Source organism: Salmo salar, chromosome ssa25 (genome assembly GCF_905237065.1).
Source record: "Salmo salar chromosome ssa25, Ssal_v3.1, whole genome shotgun sequence".
NCBI lineage: Eukaryota > Metazoa > Chordata > Actinopteri > Salmoniformes > Salmonidae > Salmo > Salmo salar.
In genome coordinates this window covers 38,656,742-38,678,882 of record NC_059466.1, presented here as the reverse complement: position 1 = coordinate 38,678,882, position 22,141 = coordinate 38,656,742, and the positions used below count along the sequence as shown (strand labels likewise).

At 45.4% G+C, this 22,141-nt stretch overlaps 1 protein-coding gene across 5 annotated transcripts in view; it reads left to right on the top strand.

The window, feature by feature from the left end:
* LOC106595097 (phospholipid-transporting ATPase IH) overlaps positions 1-22,141 on the top strand; it is a 116,337-nt gene that overhangs the window by 69,604 nt on the left and 24,592 nt on the right. For all 5 annotated transcript variants that reach the window (XM_045707509.1, XM_045707510.1, XM_045707511.1 and 2 more), the window contains exons 11-18: positions 7,537-7,687; positions 7,858-8,055; positions 10,711-10,884; positions 11,838-12,004; positions 16,800-16,871; positions 18,243-18,316; positions 18,410-18,513; positions 20,659-20,840. In XM_045707509.1, coding sequence (XP_045563465.1) covers positions 7,537-7,687; positions 7,858-8,055; positions 10,711-10,884; positions 11,838-12,004; positions 16,800-16,871; positions 18,243-18,316; positions 18,410-18,513; positions 20,659-20,840 — 1,122 coding nt within the window. The remainder of the gene's footprint in view (positions 1-7,536; positions 7,688-7,857; positions 8,056-10,710; positions 10,885-11,837; positions 12,005-16,799; positions 16,872-18,242; positions 18,317-18,409; positions 18,514-20,658; positions 20,841-22,141) is intronic.

The following is a 22,141-nucleotide window of genomic DNA, read 5'->3' as shown; positions in this document are numbered from 1 at the left end:
TGTAGTGTAGTGTGCTGTACTGTAGCGTAGTGTAGTGTACTGTAGTGTAGTGTACTGTAGTGTAGTGTGCTGTACTGTAGTGTAGTGTGTGCTGTACTGTAGTGTACTGTAGTGTAGTGTAGTGTAGTGTGCTGTACTGTAGTGTACTGTAGTGTAGCGTACTGTAGTGAAGTGTACTGTTTTGTACTGTACTGAAGTGTACTGTAGTGTACTGTAGAGTACTGTAGTGTACTGTAGTGTAGTGTACTGTAGTGTAGTGTGCTGTACTGTAGTGTAGTGTGCTGTACTGTAGTGTACTGTAGCGTACTGTTGTTTAGTGTGCTGTACTGTAGTGTACTGTAGTGTAGTGTGCTGTACTGTAGTGTAGTGTAGTGTGCTGTACTGTAGTGAAGTGTACTGTATTGTACTGTACTGAAGTGTAATGTAGTGTGCTATACTGTGGTGTACTGTACTGTAGCGTACTGTAGCGTACTGTAGCGTACTGTAGTGTAGTGTACTGTAGTGTAGTGTACTGTATTGTAGTGTAGTGTACTGTACTGTAGTGTAGAGTAGTGTACTGCACTGTAGTGTAGTGTAGAGTAGTGTACTGTACTGTAGTGTAGTGTACTGTAGTGTAGTGTAGTGTACTGTAGTGTAGTGTACTGTAGTGTATTGTAGTGTACTGTACTGTACAGTAGTGTAGTGTAGTGTACTGTAGTGTACTGTAGTGTAGTGTAGACTAGTGTACTGCACTGTAGTGTACTGTAGTGTAGTGTACTGTAGTGTACTGTAGTGTACTGTAGTGTAGTGTGCTGTACTGTAGTGTAGTGTAGTGTACTGTAGCGTACTGCAGTGTAGTGTGCTGTACTGTAGTGTAGTGTGCTATACTGTAGTGTACTGTAGTGTACTGTAGTGTAGTGTGCTGTACTGTAGTGTACTGTAGTGTAGTGTACTGTAGTGTACTGTAGTGTAGTGTACTGTAGTGTACTGTACTGTAGTGTAGTGTAGTGTGCTGTACTGTAGTGTAGTGTACTGTAGTGTAGTGTACTGTAGTGTAGTGTAGCTGTGCTGTAGTGTAGTGTAGTGTACTGTGGTGTAGTGTACTGTAGTGTAGTGTACTGTAGTGTAGTGTGCTGTACTGTAGCGTAGTGTACTGTAGTGTAGTGTGCTGTACTGTAGTGTGTAGTGTACTGTAGTGTACTGTAGTGTAGTGTAGTGTGCTGTACTGTAGTGTACTGTAGTGAAGTGTACTGTACTGAAGTGTACTGTAGTGTGCTGTACTGTACTGTAGAGTACTGTAGAGTAGTGTAGTGTACTGTAGAGTACTGTAGTGTACTGTAGTGTAGTGTACTGTAGTGTAGTGTGCTGTACTGTAGTGTACTGTAGTGTAGTGTGCTGTACTGTAGTGTACTGTAGCGTACTGTTGTTTAGTGTGCTGTAGTGTAGTGTACTGTAGTGTAGTGTGCTGTACTGTAGTGTAGTGTAGTGTGGTGTGCTGTACTGTAGTGAAGTGTACTGTATTGTACTGTACTGAAGTGTAATGTAGTGTGCTATACTGTGGTGTACTGTACTGTAGCGTACTGTAGCGTACTGTAGTGTACTGTAGTGTAGTGTACTGTAGTGTACTGTATTGTAGTGTACTGTATTGTAGTGTACTGTAGTGTAGTGTACTGTAGTGTAGAGTAGTGTACTGCACTGTAGTGTAGTGTAGAGTAGCTGTACTGTAGTGTAGTGTAGTGTAATGTAGTGTAGTGTATTGTAGTGTACTGTACTGTACAGTAGTGTAGTGTACTGTACTGTAGTGTAGTGTAGTGTAGACTAGTGTACTGCACTGTAGTGTACTGTAGTGTACTGTAGTGTAGTGTGCTGTACTGTAGTGTAGTGTACTGTAGCGTACTGTAGTGTAGTGTGCTGTACTGTAGTGTAGTGTGCTATACTGTAGTGTAGTGTAGTGTACTGTAGTGTACTGTAGTGTAGTGTGCTGTACTGTAGTGTAGTGTAGTGTACTGTAGTTTACTGTAGTGTAGTGTACTGTAGTGTAGTGTACTGTACTGTAGTGTAGTGTAGTGTACTGTAGTGTACTGTAGTGTAGTGTACTGTAGTGTCGTGAGCTGTACTGTAGTGTAGTGTACTGTAGTGTAGTTTAGTGTACTGTGGTGTAGTGTACTGTAGTGTAGTGTGCTTTACTGTAGCGTAGTGTACTGTAGTGTACTGTAGTGTACTGTAGTGTAGTGTGCTGTACTGTAGTGTAGTGTGTGCTGTACTGTAGTGTACTGTAGTGTACTGTAGTGTAGTGTAGTGTGCTGTACTGTAGTGTACTGTAGTGTAGCGTACTGTAGTGAAGTGTACTGTATTGTACTGTACTGAAGTGTACTGTAGTGTGCTGTACTGTACTGTAGAGTACTGTAGTGTAGTGTACTGTAGAGTACTGTAGTCTAGTGTGCTGTACTGTAGTGTACTGTAGTGTATTGTGCTGTACTGTAGTGTACTGTAGTGTACTGTTGTTTAGTGTGCTGTACTATTGTGTACTGTAGTGTACTGTAGTGTAGTGTGCTGTACTGAAGTGTAGTGTAGTGTGCTGTACTGTAGTGTAGTGTAGTGTACTGTAGTGTAGTGTACTGTGGTGTAGTGTGCTGTACTGTAGTGTAGTGTGTGCTGTACTGTAGTGTACTGTAGTGTAGTGTAGTGTAGTGTGCTGTACTGTAGTGTACTGTAGTGTAGCGTACTGTAGTGAAGTGTACTGTTTTGTACTGTACTGAAGTGTACTGTAGTGTACTGTAGAGTACTGTAGTGTACTGTAGTGTAGTGTACTGTAGTGTAGTGTGCTGTACTGTAGTGTAGTGTGCTGTACTGTAGTGTACTGTAGCGTACTGTTGTTTAGTGTGCTGTACTGTAGTGTACTGTAGTGTAGTGTGCTGTACTGTAGTGTAGTGTAGTGTAGTGTGCTGTACTGTAGTGAAGTGTACTGTATTGTACTGTACTGAAGTGTAATGTAGTGTGCTATACTGTGGTGTACTGTACTGTAGCGTACTGTAGCGTACTGTAGTGTACTGTAGTGTAGTGTACTGTAGTGTAGTGTACTGTAGTGTACTGTATTGTAGTGTAGTGTACTGTACTGTAGTGTAGAGTAGTGTACTGCACTGTAGTGTAGTGTAGAGTAGTGTACTGTACTGTAGTGTAGTGTAGTGTACTGTAGTGTACTGTAGTGTAGTGTACTGTAGTGTATTGTAGTGTACTGTACTGTACAGTAGTGTAGTGTAGTGTACTGTAGTGTACTGTAGTGTAGTGTAGACTAGTGTACTGCACTGTAGTGTACTGTAGTGTAGTGTAGTGTACTGTAGTGTACTGTAGTGTAGTGTGCTGTACTGTAGTGTAGTGTAGTGTACTGTAGCGTACTGTAGTGTAGTGTGCTGTACTGTAGTGTAGTGTGCTATACTGTAGTGTACTGTAGTGTAGTGTGCTGTACTGTAGTGTACTGTAGTGTAGTGTACTGTAGTGTACTGTAGTGTAGTGTACTGTAGTGTAGTGTAGTGTGCTGTACTGTAGTGTAGTGTACTGTAGTGTAGTGTACTGTAGTGTCGTGAGCTGTACTGTAGTGTAGTGTACTGTAGTGTAGTGTAGTGTACTGTGGTGTAGTGTACTGTAGTGTAGTGTACTGTAGTGTAGTGTGCTGTACTGTAGTGTACTGTAGTGTAGTGTGCTGTACTGTAGTGTGTAGTGTACTGTAGTGTACTGTAGTGTAGTGTAGTGTGCTGTACTGTAGTGTACTGTAGTGTAGCGTACTGTAGTGAAGTGTACTGTACTGAAGTGTACTGTAGTGTGCTGTACTGTACTGTAGAGTACTGTAGAGTAGTGTAGTGTACTGTAGAGTACTGTAGTGTACTGTAGTGTAGTGTACGTAGTGTAGTGTGCTGTACTGTAGTGTACTGTAGTGTAGTGTGCTGTACTGTAGTGTACTGTAGCGTACTGTTGTTTAGTGTGCTGTAGTGTAGTGTACTGTAGTGTAGTGTAGTGTGCTGTACTGTAGTGAAGTGTACTGTATTGTACTGTACTGAAGTGTAATGTAGTGTGCTATACTGTGGTGTACTGTACTGTAGCGTACTGTAGCGTACTGTAGTGTACTGTAGTGTAGTGTACTGTAGTGTACTGTATTGTAGTGTACTGTATTGTAGTGTACTGTAGTGTACTGTACTGTAGTGTAGTGTACTGTACTGTAGTGTAGAGTAGTGTACTGCACTGTAGTGTAGTGTAGAGTAGTGTACTGTAGTGTAGTGTAGTGTACTGTAGTCTAGTGTATTGTAGTGTACTGTACAGTAGTGTAGTGTAGTGTAGTGTACTGTACTGTAGTGTAGTGTAGTGTAGACTAGTGTACTGCACTGTAGTGTACTGTAGTGTACTGTAGTGTAGTGTGCTGTACTGTAGTGTAGTGTACTGTAGTGTAGTGTAGTGTGCTGTACTGTAGTGTAGTGTGCTATACTGTAGTGTAGTGTAGTGTACTGTAGTGTACTGTAGTGTAGTGTGCTGTACTGTAGTGTAGTGTAGTGTACTGTAGTTTACTGTAGTGTAGTGTACTGTAGTGTAGTGTACTGTACTGTAGTGTAGTGTACTGTAGTGTCGTGAGCTGTACTGTAGTGTAGTGTACTGTAGTGTAGTTTAGTGTACTGTGGTGTAGTGTACTGTAGTGTAGTGTACTGTAGTGTAGTGTGCTGTACTGTAGCGTAGTGTAGTGTACTGTAGTGTACTGTAGTGTACTGTAGTGTGCTGTACTGTAGTGTAGTGTGTGCTGTACTGTAGTGTACTGTAGTGTACTGTAGTGTAGTGTAGTGTGCTGTACTGTAGTGTACTGTAGTGTAGCGTACTGTAGTGAAGTGTACTGTATTGTACTGTACTGAAGTGTACTGTAGTGTGCTGTACTGTACTGTAGAGTACTGTAGTGTAGTGTACTGTAGAGTACTGTAGTGTACTGTAGTGTAGTGTGCTGTACTGTAGTGTACTGTAGTGTATTGTGCTGTACTGTAGTGTACTGTAGTGTACTGTTGTTTAGTGTGCTGTACTATTGTGTACTGTAGTGTACTGTAGTGTAGTGTGCTGTACTGAAGTGTAGTGTAGTGTGCTGTAGTGTAGTGTACTGTAGTGTAGTGTACTGTGGTGTAGTGTACTGTAGTGTAGTGTACTGTACAGTAGTGTAGTGTACTGTACAGTAGTGTAGTGTACTGTAGTGTAGTGTAGTGTAGTGTAGTGTACTGTACTATAGTGTAGTGTAGTGTACTGTAGTGTAGTGTAGTGTGCTGTACTGTTGTGTAGTGTACTGTAGTGTAGTTTAGTGTACTGTAGTGTAGTGTACTGTAGTGTAGTGTAGTGTAGTGTACTGCACTGTAGTTTAGTTTAGTGTAGTGTACTGTAGTGTAGTGTACTGTAGTGCAGTGTACTGTACTGTAGAGTACTGTAGTGTAGTGTACTGTAGAGTACTGTAGTGTACTGTAGTGTAGTGTGCTGTACTGTAGTGTACTGTAGTGTATTGTGCTGTACTGTAGTGTACTGTAGTGTACTGTTGTTTAGTGTGCTGTACTATTGTGTACTGTAGTGTACTGTAGTGTAGTGTGCTGTACTGAAGTGTAGTGTAGTGTAGTGTACTGTAGTGTAGTGTACTGTAGTGTAGTGTACTGTGGTGTAGTGTACTGTAGTGTAGTGTACTGTACAGTAGTGTAGTGTACTGTACAGTAGTGTAGTGTACTGTAGTGTAGTGTAGTGTAGTGTACTTTAGTGTAGTGTACTGTACTATAGTGTAGTGTAGTGTACTGTAGTGTAGTGTAGTGTGCTGTACTGTTGTGTAGTGTACTGTAGTGTTGTTTAGTGTACTGTAGTGTAGTGTACTGTAGTGTAGTGTAGTGTAGTGTACTGTAGTGTAGTGTAGTGTACTGCACTGTACTGTAGTTTAGTTTAGTGTAGTGTACTGTAGTGTAGTGTACTGTAGTGTAGTGTACTGTAGTGTACTGACTGGGTCCCCCACAGACAGTTTGATATTGAAAACAAGCTATTGAATATATTGGACCAGCTGGCTCCTATCTCAACCTGCTGCTCTTGCTGTTATTACATTATGGCTGCATCATTCTGGTTGATTTCATTCAAGCTGTGTGTGTGTGTGTGTGTGTGTGTGTGTGTGTGTGTGTGTGTGTGTGTGTGTGTGTGTGTGTGAAACTCTATTGACAATCCTTTTACATCCAGTTCTGCCGAATCAATCTACATTTAGCTCATCTAAACTTCTCCTAACTCCCTCCTTCCCTCTCTCTATCTCCCTCTCTCTCCTTCCCTCTCTCTCTCCTTCCCTCTCTCTCCTTCCCTTTCTCTCACCCTCCATCTCTCTCTCCCTCTCTCTCCCTCCCTCTCTCCCTCCCCTCTTTCTCTCCCTCCCTCTCTCTCTCTCTCCCTCCCTCCCTCCCTCCCTCTCTCTCTCTCTCCCTCCCTCTCTCCCTCCATCTCTCTCGCCTCCCTCTTTCTCGCCCTCCCTCCCTCTCTCTCTCCGCCTCCCTCTCTCTCCCCTCCCTCTCTCACCCTCCCTCTCCCTCCCTACCTCTCTCTCCCCCTCCATCTCTCTCTATACCTCTCTCTGCCCCCTCCATCTCTCTCTCCCTCCATCTCTCTCTCCCTCCATCTCTCTCCTCCCTCCCTCTTTCTCTCTCCCTCTCTCCCCTCCCTCTCTCTCGCCCTCCCTCTCTCTCCCTCCCTCTCTCTCACCCTCCCCTCTCTCCCCCTCTCTCTCTCCCTCCCTCTCTCTTCCCCCTCCATCTCTCTCTCCCTAACTCCCTCTCTCTCCCCCTCCATCTCTCTCTCCCTAACTCCCTCTCTCTCCCCTCCATCTCTCTCTCCCTAACTCCCTGTCTCTCCCCCTCCATCTCTCTCTCCCTAACTCCCTCTCTCTCCCCCTCCATCTCTCTCTCCCTAACTCCCTGTCTCTCCCCCTCCATCTCTCTCTCCCTAACTCCCTGTCTCTCCCCCTCCATCTCTCTCTCCCTAACTCCCTCTCTCTCCCCCTCCATCTCTCTCTCTCTCCCTCCCTCTCTCTCCAACCTCCATATCTTTCTCCCTCCCTCTCTCTCTCCCTCCATCTCTCTCTCCCTCCCTCTCTCTCCCCTCCCTCTCTCTCCCCTCCATCTCTCTCTCCCTCCCTCTCTCCCCCTCCATCTCTCTCCCTAACTCCCTCTCTCTCCCCTCCATCTCTCTCCCTAACTCCCTCTCTCTCCCCCTCCATCTCTCTCTCCCTAACTCCCTCCCTCTCTCCCCTCCATCTCTCTCTCCCTAACTCCCTCTCTCTCCCCCCTTCATCTCTCTCTCCCTAACTCCCTCTCTCCCCCTCCATCTCTCTCTCCCTAACTCCCTCTGTCCCCCTCCATCTCTCTCTCCCTAACTCCCTCTCTCCCCCTTCCATCTCTCTCCCTCCTCTCTCCCCCTCCATCTCTCTCTCCCTCCCTCTCCCCCCTCCATCTCTCTCTCCGTAACTCCCTCTCTCCCCCTCCATCTCTCCCTCCCTCTCTCCCCCTCCATCTCTCTCTCCCCCAGGTCTATGAATGCATTCCTCATAGTGTATCTATGTATCCTGATCAGTAAAGCGGTCATTAACACAGTTCTGAAGTATGTGTGGCAGTGGCCTGCTGACCACGACCAACCCTGGTACAACCACAGGACCGAGATCGACAGAGAACGCCACGTGGTCAGTCCCGCAAGCAACTACACTACCCACAATGCATGTTGTCACAGTAAAACGATTCATCAGGTCTCTCCCAGCTTAACGTTCACTGATTCTGATTAAGGCTGTTGTTCTCTGTCTCTAAATCTCCTCTCTGTCTCTCTATCTTCCTCATCCCCGCCTCTCTCTCTTAGGTGATCAGGGCGTTCACAGACTTCCTGGCCTTCATGGTGTTGTTTAACTACATCATTCCAGTCTCCATGTACGTTACCGTGGAGATGCAGAAGTTCCTGGGGTCTTACTTCATATCTTGGGACAAGGATATGTACGATGATGAGATGGGGGAGGGGGCTCAGGTCAACACATCAGACCTCAATGAAGAGCTGGGACAGGTACACACACATATATAGATATATATATATAGATATACTACACTCACTTGTGTTCACACACACACAGGTAGATATAGATATACTAGACTTACTCGTGTTCACACACACAGGTATATATAGATATAGATATACTAGACTCACTCGTGTTCACACACACACACACAGGTAGATATAGATAAAGATATACTAGACTCACTCGTGTTCACACACACACACGTAGATATAGATATACTAGACTCACTCGTGTTCACACACACACAGGTAGATATAGATATACTAGACTCACTCGTGTTCACACACACAGGTATATATAGTTATAGATATACTAGACTCCCTCGTGTTCACATACACACACACACAGGTATATATAGATATAGATATACTAGACTCACTCGTGTTCACACACAGGTATATATAGATATAGATATACTAGACTCACTCGTGTTCACACACACACACACACAGGTATATATAGATATACTAGACTCACTCGTGTTCACACACACACAGGTATATATAGATATAGATATACTAGACTCACTCGTGTTCACACACACACAGGTATATATAGATATAGATATACTAGACTCACTCGTGTTCACACACACACACACACAGGTATATATAGATATACTAGACTCACTCGTGTTCACACACACACAGGTATATATAGATATAGATATACTAGACTCACTCGTGTTCACACATACACAGGTATATATAGATATAGATATGCTAGACTCACTCGTGTTCACACACAGGTATATATAGATATAGATATACTAGACTCACTCGTGTTCACACACACAGGTATATATACAGTGCCTTGCGAAAGTATTCGGCCCCCTTGAACTTTTCGACCTTTTGCCACATTTCAGGCTTCAAACATAAAGATATAAAACTGTAATTTTTTGTGAAGAATCAACAACAAGTGGGACACAATTATGAAGTGGAACGAAATTTATTGGATATTTCAAACTTTTTTAACAAATAAAAACTCTGAAAAATTGGCCGTGCAAAATTATTCAGCCCCCTTAAGTTAATACTTTGTAGCGCCACCTTTTGCTGCGATTACAGCTGTAAGTCGCTTGGGGTATGTCTCTATCAGTTTTTCACATCGAGAGACTGACATTTTTGCCCATTCCTCCTTGCAAAACAGCTCGAGCTCAGTGAGGTTGGATGGAGAGCGTTTGTGAACAGCAGTTTTCAGTTCTTTCCACAGATTCTCGATTGGATTCAGGTCTGGACTTTGACTTGGCCATTCTAACACCTGGATATGTTTACTTGTGAACCATTCCATTGTAGATTTTGCTTTATGTTTTGGATCATTGTCTTGTTGGAAGACAAATCTCCGTCCCAGTCTCAGGTCTTTTGCAGACTCCATCCGGTTTTCTTCCAGAATGGTCCTGTATTTGGCTCCATCCATCTTCCCATCAATTTTAACCATCTTCCCTGCCCCTGCTGAAGAAAAGCAGGCCCAAACCATGATGCTGCCACCACCATGTTTGACAGTGGGGATGGTGTGTTCAGGGTGATGAGCTGTGTTGCTTTTACGCCAAACATAACGTTTTGCATTGTTGCCAAAAAGTTTGATTTTGGTTTCATCTGACCAGAGCACCTTCTTCCACATGTTTGGTGTGTCTCCCAGGTGGCTAGTGGCAAACTTTAAACGACACTTTTATGGATATCTTTAAGAAATGGCTTTCTTCTTGCCACTCTTCCATAAAGGCCAGATTTGTGCAGTATACGACTGATTGTTGTCCTATGGACAGAGTCTCCCACCTCAGCTGTAGATCTCTGCAGTTCATCCAGAGTGATAATGGGCCTCTTGGCTGCATCTCTGATCAGTCTTCTCCTTGTATGAGCTGAAAGTTTAGAGGGACGGCCGGGTCTTCGTAGATTTGCAGTGGTCTGATACTCCTTCCATTTCAATATTATCGCTTGCACAGTGCTCCTTGGGATGTTTAAAGCTTGGGAAATCTTTTTGTATCCAAATCCGGCTTTAAACCTCTCCACAACAGTATCTCGGACCTGCCTGGTGTGTTCCTTGTTCTTCATGATGCTCTCTGCACTTTAAACGGACCTCTGAGACTATCACAGAGCAGGTGCATTTATACGGAGACTTGATTACACACAGGTGGATTCTATTTATCATCATTAGTCATTTAGGTCAACATTGGATCATTCAGAGATCCTCGCTGAACTTCTGGAGAGAGTTTGCTGCACTGAAAGTAAAGGGGCTGAATAATTTTGTACGGCCAATTTTTCAGTTTTTTATTTGTTAAAAAAGTTTGAAATATCCAATAAATTTCGTTCCACTTCATAATTGTGTCCCACTTGTTGTTGATTCTTCACAAAAAATGACAGTTTTATATCTTTATGTTTGAAGCCTGAAATGTGGCAAAAGGTCGAAAAGTTCAAGGGGGCCGAATACTTTCGCAAGGCACTGTAGATATAGATATACTAGACTCACTCGTGTTCACGCACAGGTATATATAGATATAGATATACTAGACTCACTCGTGTGCGCACACACACACACACACACAGACACACACACACGTATAATGTGCATATACTGCACAGACACTTCTAATGAGATGTTAGATGTATGCTGACCTGAGATCAGCATCTACCTGTTCTGTGTATGTGCAGGTGGAGTATGTGTTTACTGATAAGACGGGGACATTAACAGAGAACAACATGGAGTTCATAGAGTGCTGTGTGGACGGACACGTCTATATCCCCCACGCCATCTGTAATGGACAGATCCTCAGTGCTGCTTCTAGTATAGACATGATCGACTCTTCACCTGGAGGAGACCACAGGGTAAGACAGAGAGAGAGAGTGTCTGTCTGTCTGTCTGTCTGTCTGTCTGTCTGTCTGTCTGTCTGTCTGTCTGTCTGTCTGTCTGTGCACGTGTGTCTGTGTGTCTGTCTGCGCATGTGTCTGTGTGTCTGTCTGTCTGTGCGTGTCTGTCTGTCTGTCTGCGCATGTGTCTGTCTGTGCGTGTCTGTCTGTGCGTGTCTGTCTGTGTGTGTCTGTCTGTGTGTGTCTAACAGTGTGTGTGTCTAGGAGCATGAGGACCTGTTCTTCCGGGCTCTGTGTCTGTCTGTGTGTGTCTGTCTGTGTGTGTCTGTCTGTGTGTGTCTAACAGTGTGTGTGTCTAGGAGCATGAGGACCTGTTCTTCCGGGCTCTGTGTCTGTCTGTGTGTGTCTGTCTGTGTGTGTCTGTCTGTGTGTGTCTGTCTGTGTGTGTCTAACAGTGTGTATGTCTAGGAGCATGAGGACCTGTTCTTCCAGGCTCTGTGTCTGTCTGTGTGTGTCTGTCTGTGTGTGTCTGTCTGTGTGTGTCTGTCTGTGTGTGTCTAACAGTGTGTATGTCTAGGAGCATGAGGACCTGTTCTTCCGGGCTCTGTGTCTGTCTGTGTGTGTCTGTCTGTGTGTGTCTGTCTGTGTGTGTCTGTCTGTGTGTGTCTAACAGTGTGTATGTCTAGGAGCATGAGGACCTGTTCTTCCGGGCTCTGTGTCTGTCTGTGTGTGTCTGTCTGTGTGTGTCTGTCTGTGTGTGTCTGTCTGTGTGTGTCTAACAGTGTGTATGTCTAGGAGCATGAGGACCTGTTCTTCCGGGCTCTGTGTCTGTCTGTGTGTGTCTGTCTGTGTGTGTCTAACAGTGTGTATGTCTAGGAGCATGAGGACCTGTTCTTCCGGGCTCTGTGTCTGTCTGTGTGTGTCTGTCTGTGTGTGTCTGTCTGTGTGTGTCTAACAGTGTGTATGTCTAGGAGCATGAGGACCTGTTCTTCCGGGCTCTGTGTCTGTGCCACACGGTGCAGGTGAAGGAGGAGGAGACAGTGGAGAGCATCAAGAGAGGGATCCACCAGGGAAAAGCCACCTCCTCCTACATATCATCCTCTCCTGATGAGGTGGCTCTGGTGGAGGGTATGAAGAGGTAACACACACCCTGAAGAACAATACACACACTGAAGAACAATACACACCCTGAAGAACAATACACACCCTGAAGAACAATACACACACTGAAGAACAATACACACCCTGAAGAACAATACACACACTGAAGAACAATACACACACTGAAGAACAATACACACACTGAAGAACAATACACACCCTGAAGAACAATACACACACTGAAGAACAATACACACCCTGAAGAACAATACACACACTGAAGAACAATACACACACTGAAGAACAATACACACCCTGAAGAACAATACACACACTGAAGAACAATACACACACTGAAGAACACATCACACACTGAAGAACACACACACACACTGACAACACACACACTGAAGAACAATACACACCGCTGAAGAACACACACACACACTGGACAATACACACACTGAAGAACACATACACACCCTGAAGAACAATACACACACTGAAGAACAATACACACCCTGAAGAACAATACACACCCTGAAGAACAATACACACCCTGAAGAACAATACACACACTGAAGAACAATACACACACTGAAGAACAATACACACCCTGAAGAACAATACACACACTGAAGAACAATACACACCCTGAAGAACAATACACACACTGAAGAACAATACACACCCTGAAGAACAATACACACACTGAAGAACAATACACACACTGAAGAACAATACACACCCTGAAGAACAATACACACCCTGAAGAACAATACACACCCTGAAGAACAATACACACCCTGAAGAACAATACACACACTGAAGAACAATACACACCCTGAAGAACAATACACACCCTGAAGAACAATACACACCCTGAAGAACAATACACACACTGAAGAACAATACACACACTGAAGAACAATACACACCCTGAAGAACAATACACACACTGAAGAACAATACACACCCTGAAGAACAATACACACACTGAAGAACAATACACACACTGAAGAACAATACACACACTGAAGAACACACATACACTGAAGGACACACACACACACACACACACACACACACTGAAACACACGCACCGACTGAAACACACACACACACACACACACACACACACACACACACACACACACACACACACACACACACACACACACACACTGAAGGACACACACACACAAACACACACACACTGAAGGACACACACACACACTGAAGGACACACACTGAAGGACACACACACACTGAAGAACACACACACACTGAAGAAAACACACACACACACACACACACACACACACTGAAGGACACACACACACACTGAAGAATAACACACACACTGAAGAACACACACACACTGAAGAACAAACACACACACACACACACTGGACACACACACTGAGATACACACACTGAAGAACAATACACACACTGAAGAACAATACACACACTGAAGAACAATACACACACTGAAGAACAATACACACACTGAAGAACAATACACACACTGAAGAACAATACACACCCTGAAGAACAATACACACACTGAAGAACAATACACACACTGAAGAACAATACACACACTGAAGAACAATACACACACTGAAGAACAATACACACCCTGAAGAACAATACACACACTGAAGGACAACACACACCCTGAAGAACAATACACACACTGAAGAACAATACACACCCTGAAGAACAATACACACACTGAAGAACAATACACACACTGAAGAACAATACACACACTGAAGAACAATACACACACTGAAGAACAATACACACACTGAAGAACAATACACACACTGAAGAACAATACACACACTGAAGAACAATACACACACTGAAGAACAATACACACACTGAAGAACAATACACACACTGAAGAACAATACACACACTGAAGAACAATACACACACTGAAGGACACACACACACACACACACACTGAAGGACACACACACACACACTGAAGGACACACACTGAAGGACACACACACACTGAAGAACACACACACACTGAAGGACACACACACACACACACACACACACACACACTGAAGGCACACACACACACACTGAAGGACACACACTGAAGGACACACACACACTGAAGAACACACATACACTGAAGGACACACACGCACACACACACACACACACACTGAAGAACGGACATGCACACTGAAGAACACAAAAACACACACTCACTGAAACACACAAACACACACACACACACACACTGAAGGACACACACTGAAACACACGCACCGACTGAAACACACACACACACACACACACACTGAAACACACACACACTGAAGGACACACACACACACACACACACACACACACACACACACACACACACACACACACACACACACACACACACACATACACACACACACTGAAGAACGGACACGCACGCACACTGAAGAACACAAAAACACACACATACAAACACATACTGAAGGACACACACACACACTGAAAGACACAGATACACGCACACACTAAGCAATACATGCACACACTTAACAATACACACATACTTGGTGATACACACACTTAGGGATAATACAGAAAAGCACCCAAATAGTCATGCCTTTTCTCTAACCTACTGAACATTCTCTCTCTCTCTCTCATCTCGCTCTCTGTCCCCCCCTCTCTCTCTCTCTCTCTCTCATCTCGCTCTCTGTCCCCCTCTCTCTCTCTCTCTCTCTCTCATCTCGCTCTCTGTCCCCCTCTCTCTCTCTCTCTCTCATCTCGCTCTCTGTCCCCCTCTCTCTCTCTCTCTCTCTCTCTCTCATCTCGCTCTCTGTCCCCCTCTCTCTCTCTCTCTCTTTCTCTCTCATCTCGCTCTCTGTCCCCTCTCTCTCTCTCCCTCATCTCGCTCTCTGTCCCCTCTCTCTCTCTCTCTCTCTCATCTCGCTCTCTGTCCCCCTCTCTCTCTCTCTCTCTCTCTCTCTCTCTCTCTCATCTCGCTCTCTGTCCCCCTCTCTCTCTCATCTCGCTCTCTGTCCCTCTCTCTCTCCCTCATCTCGCTCTCTGTCCCCCTCTCTCTCTCTCTCATCTCGCTCTCTGTCCCCCCCCTCTCTCTCTCTCTCTCTCTCTCTCTCATCTCGCTCTCTGTCCCCCTCTCTCTCTCTCCCTCATCTCGCTCTCTGTCCCCCCCTCTCTCTCTCCCTCATCTCGCTCTCTGTCCCCCTCTCTCTCTCTCTCTCTCTCTCATCTCGCTCTGTCCCCCTCTCTCTCTCCCTCATCTCGCTCTCTGTCCCCTCTCTCTCTCTCCCTCATCTCGCTCTCTGTCCCCCTCTCTCTCTCTCCTCTCTCATCTCGCTCTGTCCCCTCTCTCTCTCTCTCATCTCGTTCTCTGTCCCCCTCTCTCTCTCTCGCTCTCTGTCCCCCCTCTCTCTCTCTCTCTCTCTCTCTCTCTCATCTCGCTCTGTCCCCTCTCTCTCTCTCTCTCTCTCATCTCGCTCTCTGTCCCCCTCTCTCTCTCTCATCTCGCTCTCTGTCCCCTCTCTCTCTCTCTCTCTCTCTCTCTCTCTCATCTCGCTCTCTGTCCCCCCTCTCTCTCTCTCTCTCCTCATCTCGCTCTCTGTCCCCCTCTCTCTCTCTCTCTCTCTCATCTCGCTCTCTGTCCCCTCTCTCTCTCTCTCATCTCGCTCTCTGTCCCCTCTGTCTCTCTCTCTCTCCCTCATCTCGCTCTCTGTCCCTCTCTCCCTCATCTCGCTCTCTGTCCCCTTCTCTCTCTCTCCCTCATCTCGCTCTCTGTCCCCCTCTCTCTCTCTCTCTCTCTCTCATCTCGCTCTCTGTCCCCCTCTCTCTCTCTCTCATCTCACTCTCTGTCCCCCTCTCTCTGTCCCTCTCTCCCTCATCTCGCTCTCTGTCCCCTTCTCTCTCTCTCTCTCATCTCGCTCTCTGTCCCCTCTCTCTCTCTCTCTCATCTCGCTCTCTGTCCCCCCTCTCTCTCTCTCTCTCTCCCTCATCTCTCTCTCTGTCCCCCTCTCTCTGATCTCGCTCTCTGTCCCCCCCTCTCTCTCTCTCTCTCTCTCATCTCGCTCTCTGTCCCCCTCTCTCTCGCTCATCTCGCTCTCTGTCCCCCTCTCTCTCTCTCCCTCATCTTGCTCTCTGTCCCCTCTCTCTCTCCCTCATCTCGCTCTCTGTCCCCTCTCTCTCTCCCTCATCTCGCTCTCTGTCCCCTTCTCTCTCTCTCTCATCTCGCTCTCTGTCCCCTTCTCTCTCTCTCCCTCATCTCGCTCTCTGTCCCCCTCTCTCTCTCTCTCTCGCTCTCTGTCCCCCTCTCTCTCTCTCTCCCTCATCTCGCTCTCTGTCCCCCTCTCTCTCTCTCTCCCTCATCTCGCTCTCTGTCCCCTCTCTCTCTCTCTCTCATCTCGCTCTCTGTCCCCCCTCTCTCTCTCTCTCTCATCTCGCTCTCTGTCCCCTCTCTCTCTCTCTCATCTCGCTCTCTGTCCCCTCTCTCTCTCCCTCATCTCGCTCTCTGTCCCCCTCTCTCTCTCTCTCCCTCATCTCGCTCTCTGTCCCCCTCTCTCTCTCTCTCCCTCATCTCGCTCTCTGTCCCCCTCTCTCTCTCTCTCCCTCATCTCGCTCTCTGTCCCTCTCTCTCTCTCTCTCTCTCTCTCTCTCTCATCTCGCTCTCTGTCCCCCTCTCTCTCTCATCTCGCTCTCTGTCCCCCTCTCTCTCTCCCTCATCTCGCTCTCTGTCCCCCTCTCCCTCATCTCGCTCTCTGTCCCCCTCTCTCTCCCTCATCTGGCTCTCTGTCTCTCTCTCTCAGGTTGGGGTACACATATCTAAGACTCAAAGACCGTCATATGGAAATTCTCAATAAGGAGGATGAGATTGAGAGGTGGGGCTCTGCTCACAACATCTTTTAATTTCATATTTCACAGCTTCCTGTGAAAGCAGGGAGTTACCATAGAGTTACACATTCATATCACAAGTTATTAATTCAACCTAATTAATAGAAGTTAAATCCATATTGCTGCCAATTGTCACTAGATACTTTAGGTGGTGTGTTTACAATATTGCAATAAGACAACTTCCCTGTAGTAAGACAACACTGCCAAGAAGACTGTGAAAGCCCTGTGAGAAGACACATAGAGAGTGTGAAAGCCCTTTGAGAAGACACATAGAGAGTGTGAAAGCCCTGTGAGAAGACACATAGAAGAGTGTGAAAGCCCTGTGAGAAGACACATAGAGAGTGTGAAAGCCCTTTGAGAAGACACATAGAGAGTGTGAAAGCCCTGTGAGAAGACACATAGAAGAGTGTGAAAGCCCTGTGAAAGACACATAGAAGAGTGTGAAAGCCCTGTGAGAAGACACATAGAAGAGTGTGAAAGCCCTGTGAGAAGACACATAGAGAGTGTGAAAGCCCTGTGAGAAGACACATTGAGATTGTGAAAGCCCTGTGAGAAGACACATAGAAGGGTGTGAAAGCCCTGTGAGAATACACATAGAAGAGTGTGAAAGCCCTGTGAGAAGACACATAGAAGAGTGTGGAAGCCCTGTGAAAAGACAAGAGGAAAGCCCGTGAAAAGACACAAGAAGAGTGTGAAAGCCCTGTGAAAAGACACATAGAAGAGTGTGAAAGCCCTGTGAGAAGACACATAGAGAGTGTGAAAGCCCTGTGAGAAGACACATAGAAGAGTGTGCAAGCCCTGTGAGAAGACACATAGAGAGTGTGAAAGCCCTGTGAGAAGACACATAGAGTGTGAAAGCCCTGTGAGAAGACACATAGAAGAGTGTGAAAGCCCTGTGAGAAGACACATAGAAGAGTGTGAAAGCCCTGTGAGAAGACACATAGAAGAGTGTGAAAGCCCTGTGAGAAGACACATAGAGAGTGTGAAAGCCCTGTGAGAAGACACATAGAAGAGTGTGAAAGCCCTGTGAGAAGACATACAGAAGAGTGTGGGAGCAGAAGCCAGTAGATCGTGTGGGACAGTAGTTTTTATCAAGGGTATAAATAGCAGGTTTGAATCCCATAGGCACTGCTTGTATAACATCAGTATCTACATCCCCCTCTGCAATGGGCAGTCTAAACAGCTGTTTAGAGAGAACGAAGGAGGAAGAAAGGGAGGGAGAAGAGATAAGGGAGGGACAGAGAAGGATAATTCCTCTTTACAAAGGCCTGCTGTGTATTTGCTTGTCTCTAGCCACTGGTGTTGCTGTGTATTTTGGCTGATACTAAACGAGACATCTACTCTGGTGTGTGTTCCAGGTTTGAGCTGCTACACGTGCTGAACTTTGACTCTGTCAGGAGGAGAATGAGCGTCATTGTCAAGTCTAGTGCAGGTAACACACATACAAACACACACACATAGACATGATCTATCTCAACATGATCTTTCTCACTCACACTGTCTTAACTAACTGTGTTGTCCCCAGGGGAGTACCTGTTGTTCTGTAAGGGGGCTGACTCCTCCATCTTCCCCAGAGTGGTTTCAGGGAAGGTGGGGCAGGTGAGGGCGCGGGTGGAGCAGAACGCTCTGGTAAGTCTACACATACAAACAAACATGCAGCATATGTTTTACTATCCTTTTGGGTACCTTCAATTGATTTCCATTCAAAATCATTTCTTCCCTATTTTCCTAGCCCTAACCTTACCCTTTACCCTAACTCCTAACCCTAATTGTAACCCTTAACCTTTTAGGCTTAACCACTAAACCTAAAATAGCCTTTGTCCTCGTGAGGACTTTTGGGTATTTCCGGATAGCAATATTTGTAATTTTTTTATTGTCACATACACCGGATAGGTGCAGTGAAATGTGTTGTTTTATAGGGTCAGGCATAGTAGTACAGCGACCCTGGAGAAAATCAGGATTAAGTTCCTGGCTCAAGGGCACATCAACAGAGGTTCACCTTGTCGGCTCGGGTATTCGAACACACACACACGCTGTATAGACAGTATTACCTCTGTCTTTATACCTACACCAATTCCCTAAACACACTCCTTAACCCAATACTCTTACTCCTTATATGCCTGTACCCTAATTAAAACTCCAAATATATACAGTGCGTTGGGAAAGTATTCAGACCAATAGACTTTTACCACAGTTTGTTACGTTACAGCCTTATTCTAAAATTGATTAAATAAAAACATTTCCTCAGAAATCTACATACACAACCCCATAATGACTAAGCGAAAACAGGTTTTTACATAAGTATTCAGACCCTTTGCTACGAGACTCGAAATTGACCTCAGGTGCATCCTGTTTCCATTGATCATCCTTGATGTTTCTACAACTTGATTGGAGTACACTTGTGATAAATTCAATTGATTGGACATGATTTGGAAAGGCACACACCTGTCTATATAAGGTCCCACAGTTGACAGTGCATGTCAGAGCAAAAACCAAGCCATGAGGTGGAAGGAATTGTCTGTAGAGCTCCGAGACAGGATTGTGTTGAGGCACAGATCTGGGGAAGGGTACTAAAACATTTCTGCAGCATTGAAGGTCCCCAAGAACACGGTGGCCTCCATCAATCTTAAATGGAAGAATTTTGGAACCACCAAGAAACTGAGCAATTGGGGGAGAAGGGCCTTGGTCAGGGAGGTGACCAAGAACCCAAAGGTCACTCCGAAAGAGCTCAAGAGTTCCTCTGTGGAGATGGGAGAACCTTCAGAAGGACAACCATTTATACAGCACTCCACCTATCAGGCCTTTATGGTGGAGTGGCCAGACGGAACCACTCCTCAGTAAAAGGCACATGACAGCCCGCTTGGAGTTTGCCAAAAGACACTTAAAAGACTCTCAGACCATGATAAACAAGATTCTCTGGTCTGATGAAACCAAGATTGAACTCTTTGTCCTGAATGCCAAGCATCACGTCTGGGGAAACCTGTCACCATCCCTACGGTGAAGCATGGTGGTGGCAGCATCATGCTGTGGGGATGTTTTTCAGCAGCAGGGACTGGGAGACTTGTCAGGGTTGAGGGAAAGAGGAACGGAGCAAAGTACAGAGAGATCCTTGATGAAAACCTGCTTCAGAGCACTCAGGACCTCAGACTGGGGCGAAGGTTCACATTCCAACAGGACAACGACCCTAAGCACACAGCCAGGACAATGCAGGAGTAGCTTCGGGACAAGTCTCTGGATGTCCTTGAGTGGCCCAGTCAGAGCCCGAACTTGAACCTGATTGAACAACTCTGGAGAGACCTGAAAATTGCTGTGCAGTGATGCTCCCCATCTAACCTGACAGAGCTTGAGAGGATCTGCAGAGAAGAATGGGAGAAACTCCCCAAATACAGGTGTGCCAAGCTTGTAGCGTCATACCCAAGAAGGCTTGAGGCTGAAATTGCTGCCAAAGGTGCTTTAACAAAGTACTAAGTAAAAGGTCTGAATACTTATGTAAATGTGATATTCCAAAATGCAAAATTTTTTGCACAAATGTATAAAAAACTGTTTTTGCTTTGTCATTATGGGGTACTGTGTGTAGATTGATGAGACAATATATTTAACCAATTTTAGAATAAGGCTGTAACGTAACAAAATGTGGAAAAAGTCAAGGCGTCTGAATACTTTCTGAATGTACAGTATATATTCAGTCACACAACCCGACTCTTATACCTACTATAGTGATAGGGCCACAGTACTAAGAGAGAACCCTAACCATCTCACCTTTACCTCTGTCAGGAGGGCTTGCGGACCCTGTGTGTGGCATACAGAAGTCTCTCCCTAGCAGAGTACGAGGAGGCGTGTCATAAGCTGAGCGACGCCAAGCTAGCCCTGCAGGACAGGGAGCAGCGACTGGCGCAGGCTTATGACCTCATCGAGAGGGACTTCACCCTGCTGGGGGCCACGGCTGTGGAGGACAGGTAGGAGAGCGGGACACAGGAGGCAGTAAGAGAGAGGAAGCCACTTAAATATATACAGTTGAAGTCAGAAGTTTACATACACTTAGGTTGGTGTCATTAAAACTCGTTTTTCAACCACTCTCCACAAATGTCATGTTAAAAAACTATAGTTTTGGCAAGTCGGTTAAGACATCTACTTTGTGCATGACACAAGTCATTTTTCCAACAACTGTTTACAGACAGATTATTTCACTTATAATTCACTGTATCACAATTCCAGTGGGTCAGAAGTTTACATTCACTAAGTTGACTGTGCCTTTAAACAGCTTGGAAAATTCCAGAAAATGATGTCATGGCTTTAGAAGCTTCTGATAGGCTAATTGACATCATTTGAGTCATTTGGAGGTGTACCTGTGGATATATTTCAAGGCCTACCTTCAAACTCAGTGCCTCTTTGCTTGACATCATGGGAACATCAAAAGAGAATCAGCCAAGACCTCAGAAAACCTCCAAAGATCTAGTTCATCCTTGGGAGCAATTTCCAAACGCCTGAAGGTACCACGTTCATCTGTACAAACAATAGTACGCAAGTATAAACACCATGGGAACACGCAGCCGTCATACCGCTCAGGAAGGAGAAGTGTTCTGTCTCCTAGAGATGAACGTATTTTGGTGCGAAAAGTGCAAATAAATCGCAGAACAACAGCAATGGACCTTGTGAAGATGCTGGAGGAAACAGGTACAAAGTATCTATATCCACAGTAAAACGAGTCCTATATCGACATAACCTGAAGGGCCGCTCAGCAAGGGAGAAGCCACTGCTCCAAAACCGCCATAAAAAAGCCAGACTACGGTTTGCAACTGCACATGGGGACAAAGATCGTACTTTTTGGAGAAATTTCCTTTGGTCTGATGAAACAAATATAGAACTGTTTGGCCATAATGACCATCATTATGTTGGAGGAAAAAGGGGGAGGCTTGCAAGCCGACGAACACCATCCCAACCATGAAGCACGGGAGTGGCAGCATCATGTTGTGGGGGTGCTTTGCTACAGGAGGGACTGCAGCAAAATGGCTTAAGGACAACAAAGTTAATCCCATCGAAAATTTGTGGGCAGAACTGAAAAAGTGTGTGCAAGCAAGGAGGCCTACAAACCTGACTCAGTTACACCAGCTCTGTCAGGAGGAATGTGCCAAAATTCACCCAACTTATTGTGGGAAGCTTGTGGAAGGCTACCTGAAACGTTTGACCCAAGTTAAACAATTTAAAGGCAATGCTACCAAATACTAATTGAGTGTATGTAAACTTCTGACCCACTGGG